The sequence below is a fragment of the Pseudorca crassidens genome, chromosome 17, assembly GCF_039906515.1.
Source record: "Pseudorca crassidens isolate mPseCra1 chromosome 17, mPseCra1.hap1, whole genome shotgun sequence".
NCBI lineage: Eukaryota > Metazoa > Chordata > Mammalia > Artiodactyla > Delphinidae > Pseudorca > Pseudorca crassidens.
Window position 1 is genome coordinate 85,217,991 of NC_090312.1, and position 13,515 is coordinate 85,231,505.

At 38.6% G+C, this 13,515-nt stretch overlaps 1 protein-coding gene across 17 annotated transcripts in view; it reads right to left on the reverse strand.

Annotated features, from left to right (window-relative positions):
• The window catches only part of SPIDR (scaffold protein involved in DNA repair), a 351,263-nt gene that overhangs the window by 182,301 nt on the left and 155,447 nt on the right, over nucleotides 1-13,515 (reverse strand). For all 17 annotated transcript variants that reach the window (XR_010936562.1, XR_010936565.1, XR_010936563.1 and 14 more), the window contains exon 8: nucleotides 8,812-9,025. Coding sequence is in view for 12 of the 17 variants with exons in the window: in XM_067712395.1 (XP_067568496.1) it covers nucleotides 8,812-9,025 (214 nt within the window). In the remaining 5 variants the exon portion in view is untranslated. The remainder of the gene's footprint in view (nucleotides 1-8,811; nucleotides 9,026-13,515) is intronic.

Sequence of the window (13,515 nt, forward strand, 5' to 3'; positions counted from 1 at the left end):
CGGTGATGCAGCTGGTAGTGCTAAGAAGAGATCTGCAACGCGGGAAACGGCAAGGGGATTTTCTTTATTTGAGGAGGCACTGTTAGTTTTTGAGGCACAGGACCCGAACGTAGAACGGTACACAAAGATCACAGCAGCCATTCAGAATGCAATCCAGTGCTACCATATCATCTATGACGAGAAAAAAAGAGCTACTCCCCAGACATCACTGGACCGCTTTTTCAATGGGGTAGACAGAATTGAATCCAGCAAGGAACCAGAACCTGTGCCATCAGTGTCAGGCGTGAATGAAATGGCAGGTCGCCCTCCGTCTGCTATTGCTGACGATCCTTCAGCTCTACCATCTCTCACCACCTCTCCCTCCTCCAGTCAGTAACTCTTCTTGCCTGTTCACTCGATGCCAGCCCCTGGATGCCAGCTGTTGTACTGTACTACTGTACTTTTTAAGGTACTGTACTGTAAGATTAAAAAGGTGTTTTTCTGCGTTTTTTAATGTGTTATTTGTGTGAAAACTATTATAAACCTATTAAAGTACAGTACTATATAGCAGATTGTGTTACTTGGATACCTAGGCGAACTTTGTTGGACTTACGAGCAAACTGGACTTACGAACGTGTCATGTGTAGGGGACTTGCTGTATAGTCACAATGTGAGGTATAGTGGGGGTTAGAACTTCAGTATATGAATTTAAAGGGAACACAATTCAGTCTGTAACAACTTTTGTGGCCTAACATCTGGGTTTAGTTGGAGAACCTTCTATGCACAGTTAAGAAGAATATATATTTTGCTGTTTTCAGATAAGAGTGCTCTCTACATACTTGTTAGGTCTAACTGGTTTACTGTGTCATTCAAGTCTTCTGTTTCCTTATTGACCTTCTGTTCGTTCTGTTCATCATTGAAAGTGGGATACTGAAGTCTCCAACTATTTACTGTAGATTTGACTATTTTCAATTCTTTCAATTTTTGCTTCATATATTTTTGGGGCTCCTTTGTTAGGTACATGTATGTTTAGAATTGTTATATTGAATCTTTTACCAATATATAATATCCTTCATTTCTCATAACCTTTTTTTTAAATTTAAAATCTATTTTTCCTGACAATAATACATCCGCCCAGGTTCTCTTTTAGTTACTATTTGTATGAGATATATATTTGTTTGTTTTACTTTCAACCACTTTGTGACCTATATCCAAATCGAGTTTCTTGTAGACAGCACATAGATAAAACCTGTTTTTCTGTTGTTGTTGTTTTGTTTTTGTAAATGCAATCTGCTAGGCTCTAACTTTTAATAGTTCGGTTTCATCGTTTTACATTTAATGTGATTACTGATAAGGAAGGTTTTATTTCTACCATTTAGCTATTGTTTTCTGTATGCCTTATATGTTTTACTTTTTGTTCTTCAGTTTCTTCATAACTGCTTTTCTTTTTTTAACTTAGGTGGGGTTTTTTTTGGTATTGTGCTATTTTAATTATTTCTTCCCTTTGTCTACATTTTTGAGTTATTTTCTTAACTTTTACCTTTGAATTACAATTACTAAGTGTAACAACCTATTTTGGAAAATACCAAGATGAACATCTGTATACTTTGTATTCTCATTAACACAGATTTATAAAGTATATGAATATTTCTCTTAAATCATACAGGAGAAAGAGAACATTACAAACAATACCAAAATTATAATAACATTGCCTTTTATATTTACCTTTGTAGTTACTTTTCCCAATGTTCTTCATTTTTTCTTGGGTTCAAGTTGCCTCTTTTTTTTTTTTAGAATTTTTTTGATGTGGACCATTTAATTTTTTTAAGTCTTTACTGAATTTGTTACAATATTGCTTCTGTTTTATGTTTTGGTTTTTGGCTGCGAGGCATGTGGGATCGTAGCTCTCCGACCAAGGATCAAACTCGCACCCCCTGCATTGGAAGGTAAAGTCTTAACCACTGGACCACCAGGGAAGTCCTCAAGTTGCTGTTTAGTATCCTTTCGTTTCAGCCTGAAGGACTCCCTTTAGTATTTCTCCTAAGGTAGGTCTACTGGTAATAAATGCCGTTCAGCTATTGATATCTGGAAATGTCTTAATTTCTCTTTCATTCTTGAAGGGTCGTTTTACCAGAGAGATAATTCTTGGTTGACAGGTTTGGTTTTTTTTTTTTCCTTTCTGGTTTTAAATATGTCATCAACTGCTTTCTGACCCCACAGGGTTTTTTTTTTTGTTTTAAACATGTCCCAATTTATTTTATAAGGCCCTAATAATTTTGAAACCAATAGGGACATTACAAGAAAGGACAGTGTAGGCCAATTTCTCTCATGCATACGATGCAAAAATTCTAAACTAGATATTAGGAGATTAATTCCAACAATACATAAAAATGATATACATTACCTATAAGTGGGCATTATTCCAGGAATTCTCAAAGATGATATACAAAAACACAGTATGCATAGGCTCAGCATTAGTAGTCATCAACAAAATGCCATTTAAAATGAGACTTTTTACTTACTTTTTTATTGAAATCTAGTTGACTTACAATGCTGTGTTAATTTCTGCTGTACAACAAAGTGACTCAGTTATACGCATATATACATTCTTTTTTATGTTCTTTTCCATTATGGTTTATCACAGGATATTGAATACAGTTCCCTGTGCTAAAAAGTACGACCCTGTTTATCCATTCTGTATGTAACAGTTTGCACCTACTAACCCCAAACTCCCAGTCCATCCCTCCCCCACCCTGCCTCCCCCTTGGTAACCACAAGTCTGTTCTCTATGTCTGTGAGTTTGCTTGTTTTGTAAATAGGTTCATTTGTGCCGTATTCTAGATTCCACATGTAAGTGATATCATATGGTATGTCTTTCTCTGACTTAACCTTACTTAGTATGATAATCTCTAGTCGCATCCATGACCCCACAGTTTTCAATGAGATATCAGCTCTTAATATTATTGAGGATCCCTTGTACATGACAAGTTCCTTTTATATTTCTGCTTTCAAAAGTTTTTGTCTTTAGATTTTGACAATTTCACTACAATATGTCTTGGTGTCGATCTCTTTGATTTTATTGTGTTTGGAGATCACTTACCTCCCTGGATATGTATATTTATGTCTTTCATCAGATGTGGGTCGGGGCGGGGTGGTTCACCCATTATTTCTTCAAATACTTTTTCTGATGTTTCCTCTCTTCTTCTAGTACTCCTATAATGCACATGTTTCTCTATTTGATAAGACATATCCCACAGGTCTCTCAGGGTCTTTTCATTTTTCTTTTTGTTCCTCAGACTATATAAGTTCAATTGTCTTATCTTCAAGTTCACTTATCTTTTGTTTCACTTGTTTAAATCTGTTGTAGAACCTCTCTAGTGAGTTTTAAAATTTAAGTTATTGTATTTGGGTTGGCCAAAAAGTTCCTTTGATTTTTAAGTAAAAATAAAAGATACATTTTTTCATTTTCACCAAGAACTTTATTTAACAATGTATTCTTGATTTGATCACTGTCAACTTCAACTGGTCTACTCAACCATGGAGCATCATCCAGAGAGAAATCTCCAACACAAAACTTCGCAAACCACCTTTGACATGTTCAATCAGTCACAGCACCTTCTCCATACACTGCACAAATCTTTTTTTGCGTTTTTACCTTTCTTGAAATGATAAAGCATAATATGCCAAAAATGTTGCTTTTTTTCTCCATCTTCAATATTAAAATGGCTACACAAAAACTCACCAATTTTGGTAAGGTTTCTTTTAAATGCACTGATATGACAGCTATCACCATACAGTCTAACAAAATTGTTTCGAATGAAGTTAAAAGACAACTAAGCGCTACTAGAGCCATCCTATGGAAAAAACTGAACAAACTTTTTGGCCAACCCAATACTCTTCAGCTCCAGAATTTCTCTTTGCTTTTTATAATTTTTCTATCTTTACTTATATTTTCATTTTGCTCACATATTATTTTCCTGATTTCCTTTAGTTTTTAATATATAGTAAACCTTTAACTCACTGGAAATATTTAAGACAGTTGATTTCACATACCTAATAATCCCAATGTCTGGGCTTCCTCAGCGATGTCAATTTTTTTTCCTGTGAATGCACCAATTCTTCCCTGTTTCTTTGTATATTTTGTAATTTTTGTTGAAAACTGGACATTTCAGTATTATTTTGGCATAACTCGGGGAATTTAATTCTTCCATTCCACAGGGGCTGCTGAAGCTTAACTTACTGAGAGCTGGATTCATCCATTTATGAATTTTCCATACTATTTTGTAAGTTGTGTGCTCCTTGTCTTGTGTAGCAAAGTGGTATTTTTGTTTCATTGTCTCTGTCATCAGCTAGACCTGACAAAGATTCACTTAAATGTTTGGTTCCAAACAGCAGGGAGGTAGACATGTACTGTCTCTTCAACTCTCCTGGAAACCACTTCAGCCTGTGAAGGGGCTGGAAAAATGTCCACTAGCCTCTGCGCCAGTGCCTCAGTGATCAAAGCTTCATTCAGCAATCAGTACAAACCCTGATATACTGCCCACCCTGGCTCTAGCATTCTGCACCAGGACTGTGGAGATGGGTGATGTGGGACAGTAGCTGCTACCAGCAGCTGAAATTCCCCATATTTTTTTAACATCTTTATTGGAGTATAATTGCTTTACAATGGTGTGTTAGTTTCTGCTTTATAACAAAGTGAATCAGCTATATGTACACATATGTCCCCATATCCCCTCCCTCTTGCGTCTCCCTCCCTCCCACCCTCCCTATCCCACCCCTTTAGGTGGTCACAAAGCACCGAGCTCATCTCCCTGTGCTATGCAGCTGCTTCCCACTAGCTATCTATTTTACATTTGGTAGTGTGTATATGACCATGCCACTCTCTCACTTCGTCCCAGCTTACCCTTCCCCCTCCCTGTATTCTTTACCAAAATCTTCCCTCGACCACAAATGTTCAACTCTATAGAATTCTAAAGTCATACTTCACATGGTTCCTGCCCGTGCAGCAGCTGTTTAGGTGGAGGTGTGGGTTCCTGGAACTCCCTGCTCTATGTTCTGAGACACCACTCTCCTTAGTTGCCCTCCTGATCCACCTTCTTAGACTAGGAAGACAGTGGTCACTTGTTTGTATGCTCCCCTCTTCTTCTGCTTCCCTCTGCTGTGAATCATAATGCACATTTTCATATTAGATACTCTGAGCACTCCTATAATACAGTAACTAGTACGCATTTAACCAGCCTTTCCCAAAGTTATTTAAGCACAAGGCCTTCTGGTCATATTCCTATGAAGACCCTATGGAAAAGTGCCCCATGGAGCAAGAGCTGACACCTGCTTCTCCTTCTTTCTCATGTAAGCATGAGTGACAGATTTCCTTCTCTTCCTCCCTCTAGTTTTTCAGATTATCCAGATTACTGTCATGGTGCTCATTTTTTCATTTTCACACTGCAGTAGTTTTCTATTTATTTCCTTTTCTATTTATTTCTTTTTATTATTTATTTATTTTTATTTTTTATTTATTTTTATTTTATTTTTATTTTATTATTTATTTATTTATTTTTATTTTATTTATTTATTATTATTTATTTATTTATTTTCTATTTATTTCCTCTGAAGACACTCTGTAATTTTGGTGGGAAAAGACTGGCTGTCATAACAGGAAGATAATCTCACCCTATAAACAAACCTTCCACCTTCAGCATTGCTTTACTCCTAGCAATTTCTTCATCTCACAGAATCCCAGGTGGCAAAGATGGAGCAGGAACAAAAGCAGCTGTGAACAAGCCTGAGGGCTCTACCTCGGCAGTTACCACACATGGCTTACACTGAAAACCAGACCAGCTGACAGTTTCTCTTTGGGCACCACAGTCTCTCTTGTGTTTACTCAGGGCTTTAGGTATTGCTGGTGTCAAGAAGGTACTGCTGACTGTGCCATCAAAATCTGCCCCAAGTCTCCCCATTTTACTACATGGTGCCCTAACTCACTTGTTTCCTCAAGCCAGAAACTCAGAGGAATCTTGTTTCTTGTCTCTCCTTCACAAACCACATCAAATCCATCAGCACATCCTGGTGCTGCCAACTCTGAGATACGTACTGAATCTACTGTTTACCATCCTAGTCCAAGTCATCATCTTCCCGCACACTTGAGCTACTCCCAAAGTCTCCTGGATGCCTTTACTCTGGCCTCCTTCTAAGTTATCCTGCACAAATTTCAAACTGTGAGTAAGACCACATCCTTCCTTTCCTAGACAGCAGGAAGGATTTAACACACCAGCTCTTTAACATTGTGCACATGTTCTCCATCCTCACTTGCTGCCACTCCTGCTGCAGAATTCCCCTTCATCCATATGAACTATGTATATTCCTGCATACACCATGCCACTCTGGCCTCTTGTTCTTTGCTAATTCAGCCTCCTCTACTGCAAATGCCCTCACAGCCCCTTCTTTGGTTCTTTCCATACACACACACACACACACACACACACACACACTCTCTCTCTCTCTCTCTCTCTCTCTCTCTCTCTCTCTCTCTCTCTCTCCCCGCTACCGACCTATCAGTCATGCTTACCTCTTCACCGCTCTCACATCCTTTGTACAGACCTCTATTACTATACTTCCTAGAGTCTTTATCACATGTTTATTTTACCTTTCTCTTCCACCATAAAGTGAGTCCCTTAAGGGCAGAGACGATTTGTCATTCATTTTGAATACTGTTTTACCCATTATTTAGCACAAGACTTATTATACAGTAAGTAAACATCAAAAAATGCTTCTTAGCGAATGTACAAATCAATGAAATACATTGATACACCCTCTCATTCAAACAGGGAACATAACAAGACTGACAACATCTTGATGATTATCTAATACTCAACATTAATCATATAGTTATTGAATGTCTACCATAGGCCAAGCATTATTCTAGTCACTAGGAATACAGTAGTGAAAAAGTTTTGATTTGGAAGTTCTAGCCAATGCAATAAGACATGAAACAGGTAAAGAAGCATAAGTATTAGGAAGGAAAAATCAAAATTGTTATCATAAGTAACATAATTGTATAAATAGAAAAGTTTTACTATACAAAACAGACATATGAATTGATAAGAATATCCCCCGGGCCCCAATGAATATATGAGTAAAAGTTAAGAAAAACAATTTGCAAAAGAGAAGCTGTCAACAGTAAATAAATATAAGAGAAAGTATTCAGTTTGGGTATTCAGCAGCAGGTACTCTACTATGAGGTTTACAGTTTACTTAACTGTATCAAGAAATCACAGCAGTAACAGCAACAACAAAATGTATACCCTTTTGGGATTGACCCATATACACTACTGATGCTATGTATAAAATAGACAACTAATGAGAATATACTATATAGCACAGGGAACTCTACTTACTGCACTGTGGTGACCTAAATGGGAAGGAAATCCAAAAAAGAGGGGATATATGTATATGTATAGCTGATTCATTTTGCTGTGCAGTAGAAACTAACACAACATTGTAAAGCAACTATACTCCAAGAAAAATTAATTAAAAGCAAAAAAAAAAAGGTATATCCTTTAATCCATTAAAAGTTCCTAAAATCTACTCTGAGAAATAACCCGAAATATGTAAATACATATATATGAATATCTATTAAAGAGTTATTTATGTTAGCAAAAGAATGGATATATACTATATGCTGAGAATATGGAAAGAGTAAAGAAATTATAATGTGCAGTCATGAAAATGTTGACGGTGGTATTGACGTGACTGCTGAGAAACTGTCAGCAGTGGAAACAGCTATAAGCTTTACAAGTTATTATGGTAACAATATATTGAGAAGCACAAAACCCACATTCAAAGGTGTCTACTGCATCAGAAGTCAGGATCATGGTCACCCGGAGCAGGAGGAAGAGGAAGGAAAGGGGAGAGTGTTGCAGTCTCAGGTATGGACTGCATTCTATTTCTTGGACTGGACAGAAATGTATTCACTTTGTGATTACTTGATGAAATGTATACTTATAATCTGTGTACGATTCTATATTGTATATTATATTGTTCAATTTAAAAATGTATTAGAAATTTAAATAAAATAAAGTAATGCAAGTTACCCTCTGATATCCTCAGCCTGTCTGTGGAAGAATTTAATTAGAGACTGATGATCACTCACTATGGACACAATGAAAAGATCCCTCCTCTGGGGAAGAAGTTTAACTTAAAGATCTTTAAGTTGAATTCAAACCTAAGAATTTAACAGATGAATGAAACTTAAAAACTGTCAATAAAATTAACAGCCCTTAAAACAAGTCTGCTCAAACCTTCCCTCTTCTTTTGGTGGTAAAAATTAATACCCTATGCAGAAGAAAACAAACATGGTATCCTCAAAAATAATTTCTGATCCACTAATGACCACTTATGCCCCTGAAGATCAAACCCTATTATGTCTTAATTCGTGATTTTTATCCCCCTAAAGTAATTAGCAAAGAAGTATTAAATTAATGTGTATTATTCTATTGTCACATAATCACTCTTACAAAAATTATATTTCTAAGAAAGATAAAAACAAAAACAGCCAGATTTCATAACAACACACCACTTAAGCAGGAATCTTGATGTGCTTGTTTCTCCCTCACCACCTCACCACCCCCGCCAAATTATCAAAAATTTGCTACCAGAAATACAAACGAGCCATCAGAGACAGTTCAGAGCTTCTGTTACATAAAATCTATGTCGAATCCTGGCTCCATCCCCTGGCATTACTGTATAATAAAGGGACAAAAATGTTCCTGATAAAAAGGTCTTTTGAGACAAACTCACAGTTGAGGACTGTGGGGATCAGTTCTCTGCACTCACCAGGGAGGGTAGATGCGGATGATGTCTTGTGGAAGTCCCCGGAGGCAGCGTGCAGTCTCCTTGGCGAAGAGAACCCTCAGGCCAGTCCCAGGGGCCCCACCCTGAGAAGAGCTGTCAGCCTGCAGCCCGGATAACTGCTCACACATTGCAACTTGGATCGTGCATTCCTCATGAAGCTCTAGAATTTTCACAGTTAATATACCAGATTTTATACCTAGAAGGTGAAGAAAAGAACAAAAGCAAAAATGAAGTCTAAAAGACATATGGTCCAAGTGTGAATAAAATTATCATGAAAAAGAGAATCACTTTCAGATAGCCTTCTTCACCTGGAGAAAATGGTCTATATATTGATACTTTGAAAAGTAAAATACAGACTCTAACATGCTCATGGTAACATCTTTTTTTTAAATCAATATATCCTGCATGTTGCATTTAATATGTACATTTTAAGCAACATAAGAAACAGTTTTCTATCATAAAGAAACAGTCTTGCACATACGGGAAACTCAGATCCATCACTTCACAAAGCATGTTTTCACTCCAAAACTTGAACCCTTTCAAAAATCACAACAAAAGGAGTATGACCGGGTCCTCTCCACCTCATTACCTGCTCTGATTGTCTACTTTGAAATGACACAGTATGACTGGCCGGCTGCAAGTATTCTAACGATCGTGGACGTTCAAAGTTGAGGATTTCTGTGGACTGATGGGAGTTCGGGCTCTAAATTTAAATGGGTGGAATTCGATCTGGATTCAATCACTGGGTCTCTTATTAATTAAGTTGGCCAAGTTACACAGCATTTAAACACCTCATTTTTCTCATGTGTAAACTGGGGATCATGCCACCTGCCTCGATTAACATTTTTAAGAATTAAGTAAGATAGATAAAGTTGACAGTGTGCATAGCCTATAACCTGGAAATCCCAGCGATGTACCCAGGAACTCTGTCACATGCACCAGGAGATCTAGACAAGGCTGCACATCTCAGTGTTGTTTGTAAGAGGAGGAAACCCAGCATCAGTCCATAGCCAATGGGTAAACTGTGGTGGGTTCATGGAAGAGACACTCTACAGAAGCTTATGTGAATGGACCTGATCTGTACATATCAGCTTGGAGAGATCTCAAATACAAGAGGGGTAAACAGATATGTACAGCCTAACACCCATAATGTTATTTTTCTTGAACACAAAGACTAATAAAATATTGTTACAGGTACATATGTCATACAGGTACATAAATATGGACTAGCAGGACATACAGAAAACTCGTTGTAACTGTTGAATCATGCGAGAAAGAGGAGTGTGACTCAGGAAGGGAACCCAGGGGATTTCAAACTTATCTGCCGTATTGTTTGTTATAAAAGATTAATATGTGTTATTAATTCTAGGTAGTAAATACACTTTTTTTATTACTCTCTGCTTTTTAGTTAAAAAAAATAAATGAATTAAATGAGATAAAACCGAAGTGTCCGGTACAGTGCCTTGCTAATAACAGACACCAATATGACTTTCATTACCACTTTAGCTAACTGGTTAACAGTGAGTATAAAAATTAACATTTAAACAGGACCAGCGCCTTAGTTATACAGTTTAATTTCGTTTTCATTTCTTTCTCCCTTTCACTTTTCTCTAGTCATCTTCCCCTGGACCCCAAGTTTTCCACGCCCTGCTCTCTCTGAGTGCCTTCAGCAAGCGTTCATGTATGAAGCAAGGTCATGGCATCTCCCCAGAGCACTATCTGGAACTATGATTTCTAAGTATGTGTCTATCGTGAGACTGTTTCTCAAGGTAAGAAGGAAACAGAAGGGGGAAGGATGTGACCAAGCACATCCTAAGCTGTGCTGGCTCAGCTGGGCTGGTCACTATGGAGAGTAAAACACACTGGAAAGAACGGTGCTGCCTAGGAAGTGAAGACTCAGCCTGCTCTGCCGCGACAGGTGTCTTTTTAATAAAAAGCAGCTCACCTCAGCTGGTGAACAGGAAAAGAAGTCAGGATATGTGGGGGTCACTGCGGTGAGCACACCGTTTTTCCTGGGCAGGGCAGCAATGCAGTGGGTAGAGTTCAGCTCACTGGCAGCAAAGGGAAAAGCCCTAGTGGTAGGGACTGCACTAGCCACAGGCAAATTTCTGGACATACTTTAGGAGTTTTTAAAACTTTTACCTGTGCTCAGGGGTTACCCCCAACACTATCCTCGGCCACCAGCAGCGGCCGCTGTCCAGAGCCCCATGGCCCGTGCTCTCCAGCACCCACTGTCCTGCTGGAGTTCAAGCGGCCAGTGGTGCCCGGGCAGCACCGTTCTCCCTTTGGGTAACCAATCACTGGCATGTGCGGCTGATTAAAAAGCGATATAGGTTTTCAGCGGTCTGCCCCCAACCCTACAGTCCACATAGACCCTGACAGACTTTACAAAAGGCAAGACACTACAGAAACACATAAATAGTATTACAGCAGAAATACCTATATATTTATGATGAGTCACACTGCTACTGACTGCAGTTTCTTTGAAGATTTTTATGAGAACTCCTGACAATATCTAATAACTATGAACCCCGATTTGACCATCACCACAGCATGCTTGGTGACTAAACAGGTTTGGGAGTGCTATCTTGGATGCACACAGGGCTGCGAACAGCACTTCTCCACCAAGCACCGTGAAGTCCCTCCCACAGGATGTGCTCCCACACAGGCCTGAGGAGAAGCCAGTGGTCTGCCTTCCCTGCACAAAGTAAGCAGCGTAATGTCCTCTTCCTCTGAGGGAGACAACCCAAGACAAGTTATGCATTCGATGCAAGCTTTCAATCTGAGCACAAGAGATGCTGGTTTTACAAGCGAAGAAGACTGTTCTGCAGTTAGATGGAGGAAACATAAAAGGCCATTCTGGGGCTTCCCTGGTGGCGCAGTGGTTGAGAGTTCACCTGCCGATGCAGGGGACACGGGTTCGTGCCCCGGTCCGGTAAGATCCCACATGCCGCGGAGCGGCTGGGCCCGTGAGCCATGGCCGCTGAGCCTGCGCATCCAGAGCCTGTGCTCCGCAACGGGAGAGGCCACAACAGTGAGAGGCCTGCGTACCGCAAAAAAAAAAACAAAAAAAAAAAAACAGCCATTCTGTGACAGTGGGGCAAGTTTTCCATAAATGCTGTGAGACTCAGCCAAAGTTTCATGTTATCAAGGAAGTGTCTCCCGAATCTCAGCCAGAGCCAACTATTCCTTCCCTCTGAAATCCTCAAATACCTTATCTACACTTACAAGTACCCTCCTTTTTAAATGGAGATAGTATCAGCTATAGTCTAGAACACTGCAAACATTGAGAGAGAGAGAACAGAAAGCCTACAGTGCAGGGCCTGGTCTGTCACCCATACAATAATGGCTGCCACTGTCATCAGTCACTGTCACAATATCAACTTTTCAAGGCATTTTCAAATCTATTACGGTACTTGATCCACAATAACCCTATGCGATAGGTAAGGAAGATATTAATCTCCCTTTTTGACAAATAAAACTGAACAAGTTAGTTGCTCATATGACTTTCTTAAGGTTAGAGAGGATTACTGGCAGATTTTATGCTCAAAACTGAGTATTCTCACAAGTCCTATACTTGAAGTGTCTCAAGGGTAAATGGCAGTTAAAGACAGGAAACTGAGGATGCTTTTTTTCTCTATTTTATTATGCTCAAACGTCGGACTTGTTTAAATGTTTAAAAAAAAAGAAAAAGAAAAAGCACACCAGGTTGAGAAATGGACTCAAGTGAGGCTTCTCGCTGGTTGGGCACAGTCAGGATTTCAACACTGAAAAGGAAGAGTATAATTTGACAGAAACCAAACGCTGAGGAAGAAGTGCCCGAAGACCAAATGGAAAGCACAGATATCAACACAGCACGAAAGTGGTTAAGACACAGGAACAGACGATTCACAGAGGAAATACACCACAGGATCTAGTAATTTCTATCCATACATATGCCGAGCAGATGAAACACTCTGTAGTTAAAATGGCAAATAGTTAACTTAAAGGCTAACATTTGATGAATGAATGCATGAATGAGTGAGTGATTTATTTTATCAGGAAACTTCTCTAAAAAAAAAGTCTTTGATTTTAAATGAGCAAGAGGCCACAAAAGAATTGAGCAAGTAATATAAGAATAAAATATATTTTTGATTCCTGGCTTAAATGACTTATTTGAAATACACAGGTGGCTAGGGTCCATTTATATGCATGTTAATTCCAATCCTCCTCAGTAGGTTATGCTGATGAATTAATATATATTGTGAGGAAAACATTCATGAATACGTATACAAAAAATACTATACAAGAAATTAACAAAAACTATAAAAGAAAGTACCAGGTGAAGCAAGTTAGTACGGGGGGAGAAATACTGAAATCATCCTCCTATAGAGACAGAAACATAGGTAATTTTTTATCATGAAATACTTTTCATAATATAATTGTTGCACTAACTTTAAGCTGTTCCACTTCATTATCCACACGATGACTGCAGAGTAATTTGGGATCCTCCCTGTATGATTACTCTCTTTATCTTCATAAATATTCTAACAGGCTAATCCATAAAGCGTCGTGATTTAAAATATATGTCCTACTATTCTCTGAAACTGGTACTTTTTCTCTTCTTCAGGCCAAATCATCAACAGGTGCCCACCATTACTTTTTTCCTCAGTCCTCACCCATCATGTACACACACACATACACACA